Source organism: Phoca vitulina, unplaced genomic scaffold (assembly GCF_004348235.1).
Source record: "Phoca vitulina isolate PV1807 unplaced genomic scaffold, GSC_HSeal_1.0 scaffold50, whole genome shotgun sequence".
Taxonomy (NCBI): Eukaryota; Metazoa; Chordata; class Mammalia; order Carnivora; family Phocidae; genus Phoca; species Phoca vitulina.
The window spans coordinates 11,202,832-11,226,688 of NW_022589753.1; the positions used below are offsets into that span (position 1 = coordinate 11,202,832).

The window sequence follows — 23,857 nt, forward strand, 5'->3', positions numbered from 1 at the left end:
GCCAAGCCTGGCACTCAGGACCAGCCGGCCGCCCTAGACCTCTTCCCAAGCAGGGTTCCCAGTCACTCCTCCCCAGCACCCAGGGGCGCTGAGTCACTCTGAGAGCCTGACCCAGCACTCCTCTGCCTGCCCCCTACAAGCCTGGCACCCCCATCTCCAAGCACAGACCCTGGAGGGAGTAGCAGAGGAGGGAAAAAAAAAAAAAAGAAAGAAACAGCTGTTAGCACCCCACCCAACCACCAAAAAAGCCAAAAATAATAGAACCCCCCCAACACACAACAACCCCCCACCAGGAAAGCAATATAAAATCATACAAACCAAAAATAAAGAAAAAAAATCAAAAGCCAACTACTGCCCCCAAAAGGCTTTTAACCATTCTCAAAAAAAAAAAAAGTTTATTAAAAGTGTTCTTAATGCTTGAAACGGAAAAGATTTCCAAATATACAGACGCCTCTTTTCTCATAGAAATAGATAATTTTTTATAATACAAAAAAAAAAAAAAAAAAGACCAAAAAACAACAACAACACAACAGCAACAGCAACAACCCCGTAGGAACATCTTTAAGCGATTACTCAGGGCCCGGCTGACAGTTACACGTGGGTTGCGTCAGTCCCGTGTACACACGCGTTCAGCCATGTTTAAACCGATTGCATCAACTTCGAAACCGGCCCGCCCGCCGGCGCCTGCACAGGAGGCAGAGGGGGACGCAGAGAGTTTATCATTCATCTGTACACATAGACATTTCTTCTTTAAATAACACCACGGGCGGGCGCCCCATCTGCATGTGCGGTTGGTTTGGACAAAAATATAGATATAGATATATATAATAAAATATTAAAATTACCGACGAGCTCCCCGCGCTGCCAAGTGCCCCAGTGCCAAAGTTTTGCCGGCGCCACCAGGGGCGGGGGCGAGAGCGCGGGCGCTTCCCGGAGTCTCCGCGGCCGCGGCGCGCCCAGCAGCGCGGAGGCCGGCCGGCAGGGGGACGCGCGCGGGGGCCGCGCTAGCAGTGGCCGGAGGAGGCGAGCAGGGGCTCGGGCAGCTGCTTGAACAAGTTCCGCAGGGTGCTGAGCTCGCGCGACAGCTGCTCCACCTTCTTCTGGAGCCGCTCGTTCTCGGCCGTGAGCTCCAGGACCTTGTGCTGCGTCTCCAGGTTGCGCATCTTGGCCTTGTCGCGGCTCTTGCGCACCGCGATGTTGTTGCGCTCGCGCCGGATCTTGTACTCGTCGCTGTGCTTGTCCACCGTCTTCTTGGCCTTGCTCTTGACCTGCGAGGGCGCCGGCGCCGCCCCCGCATAGCAGGCGGCCGGGGGCGCCTTGGCGTCGGCGGGGCTCGGCGTGCCGGGCGGGCTGGATGACGAGGACGTGGACAGGCTCCCGCTGCTGCCGCTCGGCACCGCCTGGTAGCCGAGGTAGGCGCGCAGCGCGTACGGGAAGCCAGCCGCCATGCCTGCGGCACCGCCGCCCGGCGCTCCGGCCTCCTCCTTCCGCTTGCAGTCCGCGGGCTCGAAGCCCGGCTCCGCCTTGAGCTCGGCGGGCTGCGGCGGTGGCGGCGGGGGCGGCGGGTGCAGGGGCGCGAAGCAGCCGGGGTGCAGCGCGCCCTTAGCGGCCCCCAGGCGCCCCAGGCTCACGTAGCCGTACTCGGACGCCTTCTTGCAGTTCTTGCCCCCGTAGTCGTCGGAGAAGAGGTCGGAGAGGAAGTCGTGGTGCTGCCCGGAGGAGGCGGGCGCGGGGGCGGGCGCGGGCGGAGCCGCCTCAAAGGTGTCCGTGGCTGTGGCCGGCGCCGGGGCCTGCGGCGCGCCCAGCGGCTCCAGGTACGGGCTGAAGTCGATGGCGCGCTCGTGGTCGCCGATGCTACCCAGCTCGCCGGCGGGGGGGCGCGGCCCGGGTCTGGCCGCGGGGGGCGCCGCGGGGGCCGCCTTGCCGGCGTACGCAGCAGCCAAGCAGTCCGCCTCGTAGTAGAAGTTGGCCACTTCCATGGATTTAAAGGCAGGCGGCGGCGGCAGGGGCAGACATGCTGGGTCCCAGGCCACCAGGCGTTGCATGAACGCGGGTGCCCGGGGAGGGGGCCTGGAGCTGCCCGCTCCGGCCGGCCCGCAGGTGGCGCGGCCTCCTGGCTCCGGACTGTCGCCGCTGTGTCGCTGCTGCTGCTGCCGCTGCCGCCGGGGTGGCCGCTACTAGTGCGGGGGCTGACGGCTGGACCCTCGCGTGGGTCCTCTTCCCGGTCCCGTGCGCGGCTCTGACTCGCTAAAGTTTCTCCTGAGCCCGGTTATTTATAAAGGCGGCCCATGGCAACGGCTGCGTCACGCTGGCAGCCGCCCCGGCCCCTCCCGCCGCCGCCGGGACGCGGTGTGGCGGCCCGAGACCCCCGGGAGGGCGTCGGCGGGGCACGGCGGCCAGACCCGAGACCAGGAGTGCGCCGGGGGGGGGGGGCGGGGGGGGGGGGGGGGCAGCCTTACGCCCCCTGCCCACCCCCACCCGGCGGCCCCGGGATTGGGAGCGAGAAGGGGAGGCGCGACCCCGCCCCCGGACCGCCCTCTCTGGGCTGGAGGCTGTACTGGAAGGGGGTGGAATCCGGGGAGGGGGCAACGCGATCGCCTTCCCCCACCCAAAACACGGCCGCCGCCCGCCCCCTGCTGGAGGAGGCGGTGGCTTCAGGATCTGCGGCGCCCAGCCCGGACGCCCCACAGAGTAGGCGCTCCCCATGCCGGATCCCGGAGACCCCAATCCCCGGCTCTGGCTCCTGGAGAGGTGACCCGTCTCCACGGCCCTTCCCCGGGCGCGGCCCCGCCCCCAAACTTGCCCCCATCCCCAGCTCTCGGAAGGAGGGGATTCCACGCTGGTGGAGACTCCCCTCGTAAAGCCACGTCCAATACAAGGACCCCGGTCGGAGGGGGGCGGGATTGAGGTCAGTTCAAGGGAGCACTCCACCCGGGCCTCTGGGGCGGCGACTGCGCCCCTCCTCTAGCCCCGCCCACCGGACCTGCCCGCCCCCTTAGACCACACCTGGGTCTTCTCTGGCCCCACCCGACCCTGACCTGGGCCCAGGGAGGTGGAAGGGGGCGGGGGTGCTAGACTCTACCACGTTATGCGACCTTGGGCGAGTCACTTTACTTCCCCAAGCTCCAGCCATGAAGGTGCCGTTACAGTTATCATTAACTGTAATACCGTCTCCCCCAGACTCCCAAACATAAGGCTTCATTTTTAAGTCCACTCTGGGAGGCACAACAGAAAGAAGCCACCCCCTACACAGGGTACAAAGAACCCTGGGGGGGGGGGGCGGGCATAAGACACCCAAGGTCACATGGCCTCATGTCCCCCACTAGTCTCAAAAGAAGAGTTCTTGTCAGGGCACCCTAAGACCTATTGACCAACCTGAGGCCAAAACCCTATTTCTGAGGCTGGGGGTGGGGATGTCAAGCCAGACCCCACCGAGAGCTATGCAGGAGAGAGAAGGGACTTCCCCCATTGTTACCAAGTCCCCACTTTGTATTGAGGGTGGGCCTGGACCCAGGGTTCCCTTCTCCACCCCGGCAGGAGGATGCTTCTGCTACTCGTGGTACACAGATGGGAAAACAGGCCATGGCCCATCCTGGATTGGAACAGTGGGCTGTGTAGGCTCAAGGGGCCCCTTGCCCTCTCCAGCCCCATTCCCAGGCCATTTGGGCAGATCCTTGGGCCCACCCCTCTGCCACTCCCGGCCCAGGCCGCCCAGGCAGGAGCTCCCAGCCTGCCTGGGGATAACCCCCGGCCCACTGACCCCAGCCCTGGCCCTGGCGGGCAGGCAGGCATTGCTCAACCTTCAGTGTTATCTGCTGAGCTGGGGTGACCTCCGCCCCAGAGAGCTGGAGAAATGACATCTCCAAGCGCCCTTGGGGGTGGAGGGGAGCAGGGAAGAACAGGATGAAACACTGACCGGGCCTGCTGGCTTTCTGGGCCTTCCCAGCAGCCACTGGGCCAGGGAGAGATCTGAGGCCCCAGGGCCACTCAGCCAGGCCTTCCAGGCTGCAAAGTAGGACGCTCAGAGCTCAGCAAAGTGGGACACTCACACCACCTCCAAGAGGCCCTCCTGGCCCCACCTGCGAGTGAATTTCCTTACCAGCCTGTCACCAGCTACCATTACCCTACTTGTCCAGTCTACCTCAGTCTCCCCCCACCCTCCCCAAAAGACTGCCCGTTCTATGAGGGCTGGCCCGCAAATACTGGGCCTCCTCGGCTGGGCATGATCAAAAGTTACAAGTAGTGAATGCATCTGCTGTTCCTCTGGACCAAGAATACTGGTCCCCTAGCTCTGCTCAAGGCAACTCCTCAGGGCTCAGCCCAAAGGTTACCTCCAAGAAGCCCTCCTTAACCTCCCCATTGGAAGTCCCAGACCCTCAGTCGCTTCTTTCACATTCCCGTATTCTCTTTACAATCAAAAGTATCTCCCCTACGCATGTGGCTTTCTGTCCCCACTGCCCCCTCCCCATGTCACCCCCACCAGGGCAGGGATTCTTGTTTTGTTCAGTGCTGTGCCCCAGTGCCTAGAACAGTGCCTGACACAGGGAAGATGCTCAATGTATGGAGGAGGCGGAGAAAGTGAGGTCACCCACGTGCTGGGCTATGTAACCCCAGGCAAGATGGCTTTCTTCTCTGAGCCTCAGTAGCCTGCCCCCCCACATGCGCGCAGGTGTGCACGCACACACACACACCTATCAGGGTTCTGGGGAGATTGCAGTGAGACCTGGGGGGTCTGAAGCTAATTAGAGGATTTGCTGTGTGTCCTCAAGCACATCTTCCACCCTCTCTGAACCACATTTTAAGCTCTCCACATGTATTAACTCATTTAATCCTCTTGATAACTTATAGGAAACAGATCCCATTATCTCCACTTTACAAATGAGGAAACTGAGGCCAAGGTCACATTTAAGGGGTGGGAAGGACTAAAGTCTTTCCAGGCTCACCTTCCCCCTTTGGGCTTGTAATAAATCATTACGGGTCTGGGGGTGTGAACCCCATTTTCTGAATGGAAGAACTGAGTTCCAGAGGAGGGTGCCCTGGGGTCACACAGTGAGTCGAGGAGCAACCCGATCCTAGTGTCCAGCCCCCAAGGACCAGACTCACCCCATCAGGGTCTTGTTCTGCTGGCCCCCAGGATGGACTTCACCCACCAGACACTGAGCCTTTTGCTTCCCTGCTCAAGATTCCCCACGCTGGCCTGACGGAGAAATCTGCGGCCACCCCAGGTGCCTGCAGAGGCTGCGTGCTTGGGTGACGTAAGCCCTTGTGTTTACAAGCCTCATTGCTCAACAGTCCCTGCCTGCTGCCGCGCCATGAACACTCAGCCTCCCCTCCAACGAGGGTCTGATGGGCCCGCAACTACTAGGGCTCAGAGGCCACCAGCACGGCCCCGTGGTCCTGCACCAGGGACAGCCCAGAAGCCGGGTTCCACCTGACACCACCCACAATGCCCTCTACCGGTTACTGTCCCCCCCTAGGTGTCTGTCAGAGCCTGGGGTGGGGAAGGGTCTCAAACGGGCAGCCAGAAGTCAAATCCAACCCACAGATGTGTTCAGTGTGACCCCCTGGCGTTTTGCTTTGTTGTGTGTGTTTTTTTTCCTAATGAATTAATTGCCAACATTTAAAAATCAGGAGACTTCACATCAAAATTCCAGTTTTCAGCTTCTCTTTTAAAACCAGAATCCGTGGGCTGGGCCTCTGTGGCTGTAAGTGTGGGCAGGAACCAGGCGGGGGCTGTGGAGGAACAGGCTCTTTCCTACCCGGATACACACCCTCCTCTGCCCCCAAACTGCTTTCAAAAAATCCCTTCTCCCAGCCTCTGCAGCTTCTCCCTGGCCCCATTTTCAGGAGGAGAAAACCGAGGCAACTTGCCCAGAGGGAGTCCCAATGTCGCTCCTTTGATGGAGAATGGTCAAAGGTGTTCGCAGGGGGTAGAAATCAGCCTGCTGGTAGAAACATAAGGCTGAAAGAGGAACCATCAGAGATGGTCCATGGAGCCGGTCTCTAGTGGATCTGGAATGGGGGGCCTGCAAGGGGTGGGCTTTGGTTCCTGTTCTGTACCCTCCTTACTGGGACACTCCAGTGTGTCCTCTACACCTCAGTCCCTGGTCTACAGAACGGGATAATAATACCCCTCTGTCTTGGGCATTCTGAGCCAGCAGTTCCCCTCCCACTGGCCCACTGTGACACATGGGAATGCATCCCCTTAGTACCCCGAGAGGGCCTGACCCTGGTAAGTCATGGAAGCCTCACAAAGTAGGCTGATGGGAAACAGGTCCAGAGAGGGTTAGGACCTTCCCCTAGGTCACAGTGAACCAGTAAAAGAGCCAGACTGAAAAGCCAGATCCCTGATTCCAAGATTTTCCCCACTACACCTCCTCTTTAAAGCTTCACTTTCCCCATCTACCAACTGGGGCTGAAATTAGATCCCTGAGGGCTGCTGAGCCAAATATCCTGGGATCCAGGGTTTTGGAGTCCTGGGAGATGCTCAGGGCTGGCTCGTGAAATTTGTCTGTGCATATGCTGCCACCATGTGGCGAGCTCTGGGAATGCAGGAGTGACTTAAATGCATCCTCTTGCTTTGGGATACACAGGTAGGCACTATGGCTATGATAGATATTCACAGGACAGGAGCAGGCTACTGAAAGAAATAAAAATGTCCAATGAACCAATGTCTACAGACAAAAGGTGCTCATTTTCACTTAGTCATTCATCAAATAGTTTTTGGCATCTACGGTGGCTCATGCCCTAGAAACATATTCACAAACAAGACAGAGCGATTCCTGTTTTCACGGTGTTGACATTCTCCTTGGAGAAGACAAACAAGAAACAAGATAAATGAGTAATGTATACATTGTGTTAGATCCTGGTAAATACCGTGGAGAAAAATACAGCAGAGGAGAGGAATGAGGAGTGCGGGGGGGGGGGGGGGGGGGGCTGGCGTGGATTTTTGACTTTAGAGTGGTCAGAGGAGGGGGAACAGTAAGTGCAAAGGCCCTAACGTAGGAGCATGCCTGGCCCATGTAGTTGCTGTGGGTGGAGTAGGTGGACAGTAGGAGGAAATTATTTCAGAAATAATGAGGGCCAGGGGTGCCTGGGTGGCTCAGTCGGTTAAGCGTCTGACTTCGGTTCAGGTCATGATCTTGGGTCCCGGGACGGAGTCCTGCATCGGGCTCCCGGCTCAGCAGGGAGTCTGCTTGTCCCTCTCCCTCTGCCCCTCCCCCTACTTGTGGTCTCTCTATCTCTCAAATAAATAAATAAATCTTTTTTTAAAAAAAGAAACCAAGAAATAGTGGGGGCCATATCCCCCAGGGCTTTGTGGGGCACTGAATAGACTTTGGCTTTTACCCCAGGTTAGCTGGGAGCCATGGAGAGTTCTGAGCAGAAGAGGAACAGGATCTGATTTGGGTTCTAACAGAATCCCTCTGGCTGCAAGTGGAGGAGGGTGGACGCTACTAGCAGCCAGAGGAAGCAAGGAGCCCAGGGAGGAGGTAACCGCAGTCCGTGCAAGCAGCTGATGGGAGACGCCAGCAGCGGGGTGGCCGTGGAGGTGGTGAGAGAAGGGGTCAGATTCTGAATCTGTTTTGAAAGTAGAACTTTCAGGATTTGCTGATAGATCCAGTTATAAGACAGCCACACTCCATATGGACTGCTCCATAGCCATTTAAAGGGATAAGGTATATGACTACCAGAAGCACCAGCCCCCAAAAGAAAGAAGTAGATAAATCAGACGATGTCAAAATTAAAAACGTCTGTGCAGCCAAGGGAAAAATCAATAGAGTGGAAAGTCAGCCCTAAGGAATGGGAGAAAATACTTGTAAATCATGTATCTGATACGTTAATATCCAGAATATGTAAAGAACTCCCACAACTCAACAACAGAGTAACAACCCAATTAAAAATGGGGAAAGGACTTGAACAGACATTTCTCCAAAGAAGATATGTGAATGGCTAATAAGCACGTGAAAAGATGCTCAATGTCCCTGATCATTAGGGAGATACAAATCCAAACCACCATGAGAGACCACCCCACACCCACTAGGATGGCTACTCTCAAGAAAAATAGGATATAACAAGTGTTGGTGAAGATACGGAGAAAATGTTCGTGGGAATGCAAACTGGTGCAGCCACTGTTGGGAAACAGTATGGCAGTTCCTCAAAAAATTAAAAATATGAACTACCATATGATCTGGTAATTCCACTTCTAGCTGTATACCCAAAAGAACTGAAAGCAGGGTTTTGACGTTATACATGCACACCCATGCTCATAGAAGCATTATTCACAATAGCCAAAAAGGTGGAAGCAACCCAAGTGTCCATTGATGTATAAATGGATAAACAAAATATGGTCTATACATACGACAATTATTCAGCCTTTAAAGGGAAGGAAATTCAGATATACCACACATGGATGAGCCTTGAGGATGTGATGCTAAGTGAAATAAACCAGGCACAAAAGGACAAATACCATATGATTCCACTTAGATGAGGTCCCGAGAGCAGTCAAATTCATAGACAGAAAGTAGCGTGGTGGATGCCAGGGGCCGGGGAGAGAGGGGTGGGGAGCTGTTTAATGGGGACAGAGTTTCCATCTGGGATGATGAGAAGCTTCTGGAGACAGATGGTGGTGAGGGCTGCACTACAGTATGAATATACTTAATGAACTGTACATTTAAAAATAATTAAGATGGAAAAAAATAATTAAGATGGTAAATTTCATGTTATCTGAATTTTACCACAACTTAAAAAAAAAAAAAAAAAAAAAAAGGACAAGGCAGATCTTCATATGTCAACATGGAGAGGAGCCCAAGGGCCCTATGAGGTGAAAGAAGGATGTGGCGGAGCAGGATCCTGGTGGAGTTGGCTAATTTGCCATTAGCTAAAATACATATATTTTTAATTACACATAGTGTTGATGGTGCGGGAAGACAAACACTCTTACGAACTTCTAGTGGCCGTGTAAAGTGGTAGAACCTCTAGTTGTAGTTTGGCCCAGAAACATCGCTGAGCCCAGAAATGCTGGGCATTTATACTACAAAGATACTCACAGCTGCACAAAGAAGAATGGACATGGTAATAGCAGGAGACTGTGGACAGCATCAGTGGCTACCATCACCAGGGATACTATGCCGCTGCTGAGAATGAGGGATGAGGAAGAGGATGAGGGAGAGGATCTAGACCCGTACCGTCCCATAGAACTTTCTGGGACGATGGCAACGTTCTACAATCTGTGCTGTGTCGTATGGGACCTACTAGCCACAATTGAGGCTAGTGTGATGGAGGAAATGAATTTTGTATTTTATTCCATTTTAATTAAATTTAAATAGCCTCCTGTGCTTAGTGGGTACTGTCCTGAACAACACACATCTGGAACCAAGATCTATCATTAAGAGGAAAAAGCCAAGGGCAGGCCAGGATGTGTGGTGTGCAAACCCCCACAGAACTGAGAGGAGATGCAGGACTTCACTCATGTGTGTGTTTGAGAAGGTTTCTCCCAATGAAAGGGCCACAAGAAACTGGCGAGCAGGGGTAGCCTAGGGCCCGGGGTGCTCTGAATATGTTGTGTGATAACACACCCCAGAACTTAGTGGCCTAACACAACCGCCATTTGGTTTGCTCCCGATCCTGTGGATCAGAAATCTGGGCAACTTGTCTCTGCCCAGTGCTGGCTGCTGGCTGGAACGTCCGAGGTGACTCCTTTACCCCCGTGTGCGACATCTCAGCTAGATGGCCCGATTGGTTAATGGTCAGCTGGGTCATATGTCTGCCAGCTTCGTCCTCGGTCCCTCGGTTCTCCACTATGGAGTCTCTCCCTCCCCACGTGGTCCTCCCAGCACAGTAGCCACATCTCTCATACAGCAGCTGGCTTCCCCCGGAGCGCAAAAATGAAAAATGCTAGGCCTTCTTTAGGCTTAAGTCCAAAACCAACACCACCATTCACCCTATTGGCGGGAGCCACTAAAGTAAGTCTTCCAAGGGAAGAGGGCTGGGGACTCACGTGGGAGGTGGGAGGAGGACCTTCATTTTTTTTTCTAACTTTAAAACGTTCACGATGGATATGTGTTACCTTATTATTTGTTTGAGTTTAGAAAGTCATACATTGCCTGGTCCTGTCTCCACACCTTTGCTTGTGCTGTTCCCTCTGCTTCAACACCCTTCCCTTCCACCTGCAGGTGAGACAATGCCCGGAGAAACTTGCCCTGAGCGCCCAAGTCAAATGACTCCGTTTCCTCTGCACTCCCCACAGTTTGTGCCTCTAGAATCTCATTCTGCCCCTACTGGAGTTAGTTTTGGGTAATCGACCTCTACCGGCAGCCCCTTAAGGTCAGCCTAATCTAGGTCATGTCTGTTCACACGTACACACATACACACACACACACACACAGTGAAATTATGCAGGTGCCGAGTAGGTGCTCAGTGATTTGGGGGCCCAACCACTTGCCTGACCCACAATCTCCCCACCCCACTAGGCCTTTGTGGGCATCTGTGGGTGCACTATCCAGAATCACCACCAGGTGGCAGGAGAGCCCAGCCTCCAACCTCCCCAGCGCCTGTTTGAGCTGGGAATGCCCCCACAGGTTGGAAAGCGGAGAGGTTACGGAGGCCAGGACAGGGGGCCCCAAACCCAGCTTTGAAGATAAATTGCCCATCCTTATTGCCCACTCCCCTCCCCAACTTCAAAATTTGCCTCCCCCTCAAGCAAACTGACTTTAATCAGAGGCAAACCAAGTACTGGTAGATGCAAACAAGCTGGAACCACCCACGAAATCTTGCACTGAGTGAAACACCAGACACAAAAGAATACACCCTGCTTGCTTCCCTGTATATGAAGCTTTAGAAAAATAGGCAAAATTCATCTATGGCAGGAAACATCAGAACAGGGTCTGCCTCAAACTGGGGGATGGGCAGGCTCGAATGGGGAAACATGAGGGTACTTTCTGGGTACTTTCTGGGGTGATGGTAATGTTCTGTATTAGTTTCCTAGGGCTGCCATGATAAAATGCCACCACGAACTACGCGGGTTAAAACAACATGCTCCAAGTCTGAAGTCTGAAATCAGGGCCACGCTCCTTCCGAAGGCTCCGGGGAAGAATCCTTGCTTGCCTCTTCCAACTAACGGTGGTTACCAGGAATCCTTGGCATTCCTGGGCTTGTCGCTGCATCCCTCCAATCTCTGCCTCTGTCTCTGCATGGCCTTCTTCCCCCTATATGTGTCCGTGTCCAAATCTCCTTCTCCTTTCTCTCATAAAGATGCCAGTCATTAGATTTAGGGTCCACCCTAATCCTGGATGATCTTATATTAACTCGGTTACATCTGCAAGACCCTATTTCCAAATCAGGTCACATTCACAATTACCAAGAGTCAGGACTTGAACATCTCTCTCTGAGGGACTCGATTCAACCCACTTCATGTTCTCTATCTTGGAAAGAGTTTGCGCAACACAGGTAGATGCACTTAACAAAAATAATCAAAAGTACACCTAAGATTTGTGCATTTCACTGCATATAAGTTTTCAAGACAGAAACAAATATTGAACTCTAGCTGATGATAGGCACGCTGAAGTGTTTAGGGGTGAGGTATGCTGGGACCTGCAACTCACTATATTTAGTTGTCCTGGCTCTTTTAATTGGGAACGATTCCTCAGTCTTTCTTATTCATGACCTTGACACTTTTGAAGAGGACAGACTGGTTATTTTGCAGAATGTCCCTCCTATGGCTCTGTCTGAAGTTACTCCTGGTTAGACCAGGCTCTGCACCTTTGTCAGGAACCGCCCAAGTGGTGGTGTGTTTGTCCTCCTCAATGCTTGCCATCAGGAGACACCCAAGAGCCACTGACCCCTTACTAGGGATGTCAATATTGATCACGTGGTCAAGATGACGTCGGCCAGGTCTCACCGCTGTGAAGTTACTGTATTTTCTCTTTATAATGAGAAGTAGCTTGTGGGGAGATATTTTTAAACCACCTAACTATTTTGTTAATCCTCCAAAGTTCACTAATTTTTCACAGTTTCACTGATTTTCACCAATTTTAACATCGCATATGATGTCTGCCTCAGTCTATTGCTATGTAATAAATGATCCCAAAACATAGCAGCTTCAGGGAATAATCATTCATTTTTTCATCTGGAGTTTGACTGGAAGGTTCTGGCTTGGGGTGTCTCAGGAGGTCAAGATGTCAGCTGGGGGGGCACCTGGGTGGCTCAGTCAGTTAAGCGTCTGCCTTCAGCTCAGGTCATGATCTCAGGGTCCTGGGATCGAGCCCCGCATTGGGCTCCCTGTTCGGCAGGGAGCCTGCTCCTCCCTCTCCCTTTGCCCCTCTCCCCCTGTTCATGCACTCTCTCTCTCTCTCTCTGTCTCTCAAAGTAAATAAATAAAATCTTTAAAAAAAAAAAAAAAAAAAGATGTCAGCTGGGGCTGCCATTATCTGAAAGCTCAAAGGGGCTGGGGCATCGGCAGCCAGGAGGAATCTAACGTGAGCCGTACGTGAGAACCACATGCTTAACTTTTAGTTCTCCAGCAAGCACGGTTTAAAAAGTAGAAAGAGATAAGGGCGAAATTCATTTTTGTAATATACTGTATTTAATTCAATGGAACTCAAATCGCATTTTAACACGTTCTCAATATGAAAAATTATTGACGTATCTGACATCTCTTTTTCAGTGTATATTTCTCACAGCACGTTCCAACTTGGACTGGCCAGAGCCGGCACTAAACAGCCATGGTGGTTAGTGACTCGTGTGGGACAGCTCAGCGCGGAGGGACCTGCTTCCAAGATGACTCATTCACAGGGCTGTTAAGGGATTCCTCGGTCCCCCACCACGTGGCCCTGTTTGTCCGGATGCCTGAGTGTCCCCCATGGAAGCTGTCTTCCCCTAGAGAGAGTTATGGCAGAGTACGGCAAGGAGGGAGGACCTGCCTTTTACTGACCTCGTTCTCTGACACAGCACAGCTTCTGCCGTATTCTACCCATCCACATCGGATCACTGAGTCCAGCCCCCACGCAAGGGAAAGTGAATGAGATTCCACCTCTTGAGACGAATGGAGATAAGACAGTAAGTCAAAGAATTGGTGGGCATATCTTAAAATCGCCATATTCCCACTTTATTTGTTTATTCATTTATATCAGGAGGGACCCGTGGATTTTATGTTATCCCAGGGGTAATAAATCCATCACTACCATTACTTATTTCGATGCTCAAAGTGACCCAGATTCGGCCAGTCTAAGTCACTTTTAACTGGCTCCCGGGTCTTTCCACCATGTCCCCATCATTCTCTGGGCATTTCCTTATTTCTGGGACAAGATGTTCCAGGCTCCATTTCTACTTGTCTTAACCCAGCCCTGGTTCCTTTTACAGGAGAATGGTATTTTGAAACCAGAATCTGGGTGCTGTCCAACTTTTTGATTTTTACCAACCTCACAGGCGTAAAGGGATATTTCCTGGTTGTTTTCATTCGCATATCCTATTACTAATGAGTTTGAGCCTGCTTCACTTGCTAGTAGTTTTCCTCTTCTGTCAATTGCTCTCCACATCCGTTGTCCCTTTTCCTTGGGGGCTGCTGTCTTTTCCGCTGTTGTCTATTTCCAAGTTTCCTGTATATTCTAAGCACAGCAATTTTAGACACTGCAATGTCTTCACACTCTGACACCTGCCTATTTACTCTGTCCGTGGTATCCTTTGGCCAGAATTCCTTAATTTTTATATTATCAGGGTAATGCAAAAAAAATTTTTTTTTGCCTTTTATACATTTGTGGGGTTTTTTTGTTGTGGTAAAATACAGATAACATAAAATTTACCATTTTAGTGGTTTTTAAGGATACAATTCAGTGGCACTAACTATAATCACAGAGTTGTGCAACCATCACCACCATCCATCTCTGGAACTTTCTCATCTCCCCAAATGGAAACTCTGTCCTCCTCCTCCCCCAGCCTCTGGAAACCTCTATTCCACTTTCTGTCTCTATGGATGTGATGCTCTGGGTACCTCAGATAAGTGGAACCGTACAATATTTGTCCTTTTGTGTCTGGCTTGCTTCCCCTGGATAATGTCTTCAAGGTTCATCCATGCTGTAGCCTGTGTCAGAATTCCACTTCTTTTTAATGCTAAATAATATCCCATCATTCAGATAAACCACATTTTGTGCATCCATCCACCTGTCAACGGGTATCTGCATTGTTTTCGCCTTCTGGTTGTGGTGAATGATGCTGCTGGAAACGGGTATATGAGAATCTGAGTTCATTTTCAATTCTTTTAGGGATAAACCTAGAAGTGGAATTGGGGATCATATGGTAATTCTATGTTTTCACTTTCCCAAGAAGCGCCAAACTGCTTTCCACACAAGCTGCCCTGTTTTGTATTCCACCAGCACTGAGCAAGTTTCCAGTGTCCCCACATGCTCATCGGAACGGGTTATTTTCCATTGTTTTTTTATGAGAGCCATCCTATGGGGTGCGAAGTGGTATCCCCTTGAGTCTCCCTAATGACACTGAGCGTCACTTCATGTGTACACCGGCCATCTGAAGGGGTTTTTTTTGGCGGGGGGGAAGATGCCTATTCAGGTTCCTTGACCATTTCTGAATCAGGTTCTTTATGCTTGTGCTTTTGAAATTGACTTAATTTAAAACGTCCTTTCTCACCTCTAGGCATAGAGTGTCCTTCTGACTATTCTTTTACTAATGGGAGAGTGCTTTTTTGGAGTAAAATATATATAATATTTATCATTTTAACCATTTGTAAGCGTACAATGCAGTGGTATTAATTACATTCACAATATCTCGTACCCATCACCACTGTCAATACCCAAAACTTTGTCATCGTCCCCAACATAAACTCTGTCCCTATTAAACAATAATTCCCCATCCTCCCCCTCTCCAGCTTCTAGCAGTCACCATCCTACTTTCTGTCCGTATGAATCTGCTTATCATTGTTCTTCTGTGTCTGGCTTACTTCCCTTAGCATACACTTTCAGGATCTCTCCACCTTGTAGCATGTGTCAAAATCTCTTTCCTTTTTTTTTTTAAGATTTTATTTAGAGAGAGAGAGAGAAAGAGAGCACGTGCGCACGCATGCAGGGGGAGAGGGGGAGAGAGAGAATTTCAAGCAGACTCTGCACTAAGCACAGAGCCTGACGCGGGGCTCAATCCCATGACCCATGAGATCACAACCTGAGCCGAAACCAAGAGTCAGATGCCTAACTGACGGAGCCACCCAGGCGCCCCCAGATTAGTTACTGGAGGAACATCGAGTACCTATGATGTGGGTGATTGAGAATCTCATCCAGGCACCAAAATACACCAAGCCCTGAGTCCTGCCCTCACAGGGCTGACACTCTAGTGGCAGGGCAGGTGGGGGGGACACAACAGACAAACATGCGTATGGGATAATTGCAGGTATTGATAATACTATAAAGGAAAATAAAGCAGAAGCTGGATCTGTGTGGGTGGCAGCATTATTAGAGGGCATCTCTGAGGAGGTCTAAGCAGAGGCCAGAAGGAGCGGCATCCTGTGTATATAGAATGCACGTAAAATACCAGTGGAAGATCCTGACGCATAGTAAATGCTCAATTAATGGTGGCTCACAGTTCTATCCCAGAGATGTGTTTCCAGTTTTGCTGAGTGGCACAGGCCCTGGGCTACTGTAACACTTCCTCCTCCCTTGCTCCCTCCAGCTTAGAGGTGGCAATGACTTCTGCTGCAAATTTCTGAGCTTTTTCACACCCTCTTTTTTGACTTTTGGGCTCCTCCACCATCCCTGTCACCAATTCCCCGTTGGAAAGTCTCTCTGTTTAAATGCACAGTGGTTTCCTTTCCTGCTACGAGGAAGGGATCTGAGAGCAAACTGGCAGGTGAGTAGCATGGTAGGCTTTTGCAGCCCTTTCCCCCTTCTTGAAGCTAAAACCCGGGTGGGCTATAGATAGGAGAGGCAGCTGGGGGCTGGGGACCAGGCCTGCTTTTGTCCTAGCTCTGCCTTTTGTCAGCTCTGCAAACTTCATCAAGTCACGTCCCCTCCCTGAAGCCTATTTTCTCACCTGTCCTGTGGGAGAAAGGATTGTACTCGTTGATAATACAGGGTGTTCTGAGGATTTGATAGGGTGTGGCATGGACAACCGCAACCTTAAGAAAGAATAGTAAAGAGGAGACTTCCCCTACCGGCCGAAAAAGGCACATGCCAGTATAATAAATTCAGTGGCACTAACTATAATCACAGAGTATAATAAAAACTGGGGTGCTGGCCCACGGAAACGCAGGCCAACGAGGGAACGCAGGGGGGCTGGAGCCGACCACGGTTGTCTGAGAACCTCAGTGCATGGAACCACAGCCTGCCCGGGAAAGGAGACACGGTTCAGGAGATGCTGTTGGGAAACTGGCCCCAAACAAAACTGCAAACAAAGGCCGACTCTTCACATGGATTAAAGTCTTAATACAAAGGGAGAAACCATGAAATTAGTGAAGTTATAGACCCATGGTGGAATATTGCTCAGCCGTAAAAAGGAATGAGATTTGGGGGTGCCTGGGTGGCTCAGTCATTTGAGCCCTATACACTCAGCGGGGCTTCTGCTTGAGATTCTCTCCCTCTGCCCCTCCCCCCACATGCTCACGTGCTCTCTCTGTCTCAAATAAATAAATCTTTAAGAAAAACTAATCTAATGAATGAATTCTCTCATCAAATCCTCACTAGACATCCATAAGGTGGGCCCATGGGTCCATATGTTATAGAAGAAACTGAGGCTCAGAGAAAGTCCCAACTCGGCCCACGCTCACCTAGCTAGTAAGTAGTGAAGCTGGAATTCGAACCCAGGCCGCCTCCTCACCTTGGTGCCTTCCTTCCAAATCTCTCCTTGCTCTGTGGCTTCCCACACTACGCTCACAGCCACCCTGAGCCTCTCTGGTTCTGGAAATTCCCAGGGCCTTGCCGAGCTGGGCTGCAGTTTCATTTTGTGCCAGGAGGTGTCACCAGAGAATCCTTGGTGGCCACAGTCCGCTGTCGGCTCCCCAGAGCATGAACGTGCCATCGTATATCTCATTACCTTTAAGGATAGTTCAAGTTTCTCCTCCACAAACCAAGGTGCATCTATATCCTAGCACCTGTGGTCATGAGCTCTGAGGTGAGAACTTCTCTGGGAGTGGATTTCTAGAAATGGAGTTGCAAAGATCAGTGAACATCTTTAAATTGCACAGATTCCATGAACTCGCTCAGCCTCGTTTACAGCTGAGGAGGGTGGGGCCCACAGAGGGCACATGGGTTACCCAGGAGCCTACGGCAAGTTAGTACAAGGGCCAGGTCTGAAACTGGCTCTTCTGGCCACAGATTTTTCCACTGCACTTGGTCAAATGCTCCCACCTCAGCACAAGGTCAGTCTGTGCACTTTTATATGTGTACGGACCTGTGTCTGATGGTTCCTTCTGTCATTCAGTCATCCGTTCACTCACTTAACAACTACACTGGTGAGATACCAGATCCATGCTGTTCAAGAATGGCTCAAATAACAAGCGTTTCCTAGACAAGAAAATCATTTATCTTCCTCTCTTACATTAATCTGAAGGAAAGCAGTCCAGGGCTGGATGGTGGCTTTATGGTATCAGGGACCCAGACTCTTTCTTTCATTTTTCTTTTTTTTTTTTTTTTTAAGATTTTATGTGTTTGTTTAGAGAGCACGAGTGGGGGGAGGGGCAGAGGAAGAGGGAGGATCTCAAGCAGACTCCACACTGAGCACAGAGCCCAACATGGGGCTCCATCTCACGACCCCGAGATCATGACCTGAGCCGAAATCAAGAGTCAGATGCTCAACCAACTGAACCACCCAGGCGCCCTGGGACCCAGACTCTTTCTATCTTACAGTTCATCCATCTTCGACTGGCAGCTTCTATCTCATGGCCCAACGTGGCTACTCTAACATTGCCATCACATCTACATTCCTGCCAGTGGGAAATGGAGAAAAGGAAACAGAAGTCAATCTCTTTAAGGGCACAAACCAGAATGTTTCGTGCCACTTCTGCTCTTATTCGATTGGCCAGAATTAGTCACATGTCCTATACCGCTGCAAGGGAAGCTGGAACAGCAGTCCGTCGCTAACATAGCTGGGCAGCTATGTTATCTGCTAAAACTCGGGGTTTATAACCAATGAATATATTGTCCACCCTCTGCCACCCATATTTTTCTGAGCACCTACCATGTGTAAGAGAAGTTGCAGCAGACTAGAAATAGCCCAGACTTTGGAATTTGATTCATCTTACGTGGAATCGCAATTCTGCCTTTCCCAGCTGTGTGTCATGACCTCTCTGAGCCTTAGTGTCCTCATTTATAACATGGAGATAAGAGAGTAAGTATGCTCGTGCCATGTGAGAGCTTGTGGACTTAGCACTGGGCCCAGCATATAGTTGGCACCAAAGGAATGGCAGCTGCTTTTCCAATGAACTAGACCCTGAGTAGGGTTCCTGGGGGCCAGAGGTGACTCAGCAGAGGCCCTGCCCTCGATTCCAATGGAGAGACATTCCCGGGCAGCCTCCTGTAAATAAAAGCCCAGAGACTGGTGAGCACATAATCCCAATGCGTCAATTGTGCATGAGTCAGAAGCAGTTATGCCCACAAGTCATAAAGTAGCAGCCGAACCCAAGATAACTGGCATCCTTCCAATCCCACCCCCCCAACCCTGTTTTACAGAAATGCAAACAGAGCTGAGGAAAGAGCCGTGACCACAGCGTGACTCCACAGTTTTATTTTATCAGTCTCCTCCTAATAGGATACGTGGGTTAGTTCCAGCTTGGAGCTATCATAAACAGCCTTGGCTGGGCCTCCCTACGCCTATAGGAGTGGGGGTTTTCCAGGGTAGCTGGAGAGAAACAGAATTGCTGGGGTGAACTGGAAGCCCACAGGGTGCTCCGATTGCAGCAAAGGGAGGTGTCTCTCCCCAGTTACTTGCAGATCAGAGTTTCTCAACCTCAGCACTATTGACATTTTGGGTCAGAGAATTCTCTGTCCTGTGCATGGTAGGACATTTAGCAGCATCCCTAGCTTCTCTACCCATGAGATGACAATAGCATATTACCACCCCCAAAGTGTGACAACCACAAACGTCTCAAGACATTGTCAACTGTCCCATAGGGGTCAAAAGCATCCCCAGTCGAAAACCACTACTTGAGATATACAGAGCCTACAAGCAGGAATTCTAAGCACAGATGCTTTAAGCAGATTTATGGATGTTCATGATTTTCTTCTCTTTGGGCAGGCACACATTTTTTCTCTTTGGAAGGGGTACAATGACCTTGGTAGTCACTAAGGATTTCAGGTCATTATGGGTGCAATTAGTGGTATTTGGATATGGACAATAGAAACCTTCTGTGAACGTTAAATTTCCTCATTTTGAAACCTGTTTCAAACCTGTGGCCATGTATGAGAATGTCCTTGTTCTCAGGAAACACACACTGAAGTATTTAAGGGTAAAAGGACATCGCGTCTATGACTGACTCTCAAAATGGTTCAGAAAAATTATACACAACACAGAGAAAATGACAAATCAAGTGTAGCAAAATGTTAATGATTGGGGGATCTGAGTGAAGGAGATATGGAAGCTTACTGCACTATTCTTGCAACTTCTCTGTAAAATTAAAATTATCTTAGAAATTATGATTTTAAAAGGATCTTGTCATACTCACCTATGTTTTATTCTAGTTTTTAAAACATGGCTTTGATCTTTTATTCCCTGGACTCCGAATTACTCCTGTTCCCTGAATAGTACACCGAGGACATTCACACGTCATGGCCCCTGATCTTGCCACACCTGCCAAACATACCGTCCCTCATCTTTTCCCCCTGATGAAATCTTACTCATCTTTGGGCAAGTCAACTTTTCTGAGCCTCAGTTTTTTTCCTGTAAAATGAGGTCAAAGAGCAAGTGTACTTAAAATATCCAGCACACAGAAACAGCCACTTTCAAACACCAGTCCCCCACCATTTCTCCCCAATCCCACCCTGATCTTGATCCCTACACTCTGCAAGTAAGAAAGATGTAAAATAAAAACAGAGGATGTATTGGTTTCCAGAAAATGTATTGAAGTCCAGAAGAAGATCACACGCAGTTCAGGTAGGGTTTGCTCTGGGTATTTATTTAATGCTAATAACAATAGCTAAAATTTATTGCCAGGCACTCTTCTAACCACAATGTATTTATTAGCTTATCTTCACAACGACCCCGCAAGGCAGGCATAGTCTTATTATCCCCATTTTCCACATTAGGAAACTGACATCCTGGGAGAATAAATAATTTGCCCATGGTCACACAACACACAAGTGGTGGGGCTGAGACTTAAACCTAAGTCTGTCTGACTGGAAAGGGAGGACCACTTTCAGGTAAGGCTTGATCCAGCCACTCAAAGATCTCACCAAGGACCTGGTTTCTCTTGGTCTTTCCTCTCTGCCTGCTCCAGGGAATGCACCCTAAAGATGACCCCTTCATGCTGCCAGCAGAGTCTGATGAGACTTGCTTTCTCATTCACATCCAATGGGGAAAAAGCATCTATGTCCCAAGATGCTTGGATTCCTGGATCCGTGAAATTCCATGGCAGGATCCTGAAATTCACTCTGATTGGGCCATCTGAAGTCACACACCCATCTCCGAACCAATCACCATGTCCCAGGTGGCTGGACAATGTCGCTTGGCTTATATTAAAGAAGTGGAGTCTGTCCCATACAAACCACAGGCTGAGAAAGCAGGCAAGAGAGATTTCCTCCAAAAATTCAGAGTATTGTTTCCATGAAGGAGGGGGAACGGGCATAGGCATCCAGAAGCAGATGTCTCCATCCCCATGACTCACACATACAATAAAACATTTTAAAATGTAGAAAAAAAGGAAGGCTTCGTTTGGGGATGGCTATGCACCATCTGGCCAGTGCAGTCTGGCCATGACCCTCCAGGGAAGGAGGCCTTCCTGTCCATAGCCATGCCCTGTGGTGGTGGCAGGGTCAGGAGGCAGGTACCTTCAGGGTGTTGGCAAACAGCCTGGAGCAGGCCAGAGCACAGCATGGGGCACTTCCTTCCGGGTAGGAGGCCCTGCTGGGAACAGGGGAAATGGGAAGGAGATGTTCCCGTAGACTGACTTAGGGAGCAAACAGCCTGGCTGGGCACACAGAGCCTCTAGGGGTAGCGGGATAGCTGGCATCCTGACCGCACAGCAGCCCCCCCTTGTCTCTGAGACTCTTCTCACAGCCAGGAAACTCTGACGCCCTTGGTCCTTCCGCTAGGCTACAACCTGGAACTTTTATGGTCCCTGTGGGCCCCAAGTCCACTTTTTTTTAACAGCTCATACATTCAGTCAATCATTAAAGCTAGTAAGGCTCCTTCCCACCTCAGGGCTTCTGCACTGGCTTTTGGCTCTGTCCGGAACACTCTTCCCCTACAGTCTCACATGGCTCCCTCCATCCCCTCCTTTAATCTGCTCACCTTCTATCTTTAGTCTATCACCTTCTCAGTGAGGCATTCCCTGGCTACCCTCGTTAACTACTCAACCTGCCCTCCAACCTCCCAGCTTCCAATCCTCCTTACCCTGCTTTGTTGTTGTTGTTGTTGTTTTTCCAAAGCAGCCATCACCCCCTAGCATGTCAGCATAGTTCAGTCGTTAGTGATTATTGTCCATCTCCCTTCCCACCCCCCAGGTGTCAACTCCAGGAGGCAGAGATTTTTGTCTTCTTTCTTTCCTGTTATGTTTCCAGTACCTAGAGCAAGTCCTGCCTTGTAATACATGCTCAATAAATATTTGCTGGGCGAATAAATGAATTGTAAAAATTAAAATTAGAGTGGAGCTCATTTTTGCAGTCAATTTGTGTTGTGCAGAGCCTACGTAAATATGCCTGAGGCAGGATCTCAAACATTCTCCTCAACACAGGGCCCTGTGTGTCACTAAGGAACATCTCTCAGGAATGAGACTATTCCCCACAGGTCCCTCAGCCCACAGCACGGGGCCGGCTCAGGGCAGACGCTGAAAACGTTCACCCAGCGTAAGCACACTCAGATGGATGAAGAGGATGCATAAGGAGGTGGGAGAAAGAAGTCCGCTGGCACAAGCCCCCATCGCAGCCTCCCTTGACCTCCAGCCCCCTCACCCATCATCCCTGTGGACCCTTCTTACTCATCTCCCTTCCCTCTAGGTTCACCCCATTCTAATCCACCTCCTCTCAGCAGCTAGAGGTAGCTTCTCAAAGCACAAATTGGATCTTCAACTCTGCGGGGCACCCTGGTGCTGCCCTTGGAAAGGTCAAGATTCCTATGTAGGGCACCAAGCATGCCCAAGCCCCCATGGATCTTCCTCTTCTCCACAACTCTCCTCTCATGCTATACTCCAGCCTGGCTGATTGTTTTTTTCCTTCAATTCAGTGAGTAAAACAATCTCTCACCCCTGGGTCTGTGTACATGCTATTCCGTGTGTCTGGAAGACCCTCATACCTCACCTGACTCCCTTTCCCCAGCCAGTTCTTACTTTACTTCAGATGTCAGCTCAGGTATCCCCTCCTCCAGGAAGCTGTCCCTGATTTCTTACCCCGAGGTAGGTAGCCATCCCATAGCTCTCTGTTTGCCTCTTTCATTCACGCATTAATTCAACATTTATTTGGCCTAAATGGTGCATAATGATCTGGCTCCTTCATACCTCTCTGATCCCACCTTCCCCCTTTTTTCCTCTCACCCTCTGTTCCAGCTACATAAGCCTCCTTGCTGTCCCTTGAGCACACCAAGTATGCTCCTGCCTCAGGGCCTCTGCACATCTTCTCTGGGTATCCTCACTTCCTTCAGGTCCCTGCTCAATTGCCACCTCCTCAGAGAGGCCTTCCTGACACCTCCGCTCCCCATCTGATGAAGCACTCCCTGTCATTCTCCACCCATCTCTGCAGCCTGCTTCACTTCTCCACATCATCGGTCCTTACCTGAAATTAGATTATCTTTTTGCTGTTGTACCATCAGCATTTCGCACAGTATCTGGCCCACAGCAATTCTCAGTAAAGATCTGATGAATAAATGAATGGAGCAATCCAGATCAACATGATCTTGGGGGTGTCCATCATGGGCAGCTTTGCAGCCTGAGTCTCAGAGCCAGGAGGAACCAGAGAATAGAGACCTAAAGGAGGAGAAGGAGCCAGCCACATGCCTCTCCAGGGAGACCGTTCACCAGGAAGCAGGTACAGTGAGTGCAAAGGCCCTGCGGCAGGATGACAGTGGGAGATGTCAGGAGACAAGGCTGGAAAGTCAGCAGGGCCCAGATCAGCAGGGCCTTCAATGTCAGATGAGGGTGTGGAACTCATCCCAACACCTTCATAGTCAAGTGTAACACACAGGGGAGGTGACGAACATTTCTGCAGTGTCTCCTGCCTGCCAGGTAGCCTACCTCTCATTGCGTTCACTGTGAATCTTACTAAAGCCTATGAAGCATTCTTTTTCCATTTAACGAAGGAAAATGGACCTACATAGGCTCGGAAACAGGTGTGAGACTCCAAGTTTCGAAGGCTGGGCTCCTTCCATTGCCCATCACTGCCTTTGACCTCTGCCCCGCCCACCCATCCCCATCTTAGGTGTGTGATTCTGCCTCTTCCCTCCTTTCTGGATTTGCTCTAACTTGGTGACCAAAAGCGCATGTCATTCTCAAGGCCACAAAAACAACTCGATGCCCACTTAACATCTCTGCTCAGAACATCCAGCATGTATCTCACACACAACACGCCCGAAACAGAACTGCTGGTCTCCCCCCTTCCCCAAACGTGCTCCCACTGTATTCTCCCCCAGCTCAGTCAACAGCACCTCCATCCTCCCAGTGGCTCAGGCCAGGAACCTCGAAGTCATCCTCGACTTCCATTTCCCTCAACTCCCCCCCATC

The 23,857-nt window shown here is 50.7% G+C and overlaps 2 protein-coding genes across 6 annotated transcripts in view; both read right to left on the reverse strand.

Moving 5' to 3' along the window:
* Nucleotides 1–23,857, reverse strand: part of LOC116621635 — a 217,564-nt gene that overhangs the window by 191,683 nt on the left and 2,024 nt on the right. The window contains exon 4 of one of the 5 annotated variants that reach the window (XR_004297434.1): nt 13,902–14,263. The exons of 3 other annotated variants lie outside the window; for them this stretch is intronic. The gene's annotated coding sequence lies outside the window, so the exon portion shown is untranslated. Of the gene's footprint in view, nt 1–13,901; nt 14,264–21,277; nt 23,105–23,857 lie in introns of those variants that run through there. One more of the 5 variants, XR_004297433.1, reaches the window with a different exon arrangement.
* On the reverse strand, nt 383–2,383 carry CEBPB (CCAAT enhancer binding protein beta). The gene has a single exon (XM_032387513.1). The coding sequence runs from the start codon at nt 2,043–2,045 to the stop codon at nt 1,005–1,007; it is 1,041 nt and encodes a 346-aa protein (XP_032243404.1). The 5' UTR covers nt 2,046–2,383; the 3' UTR covers nt 383–1,004.

What these genes read in the sequence shown, in the direction of transcription:
- CEBPB (XM_032387513.1), bottom strand. Translation starts at nt 2,045, where the DNA reads ATGCAACGCCTGGTGGCCTGGGACCCAGCATGTCTGCCCCTGCCGCCG.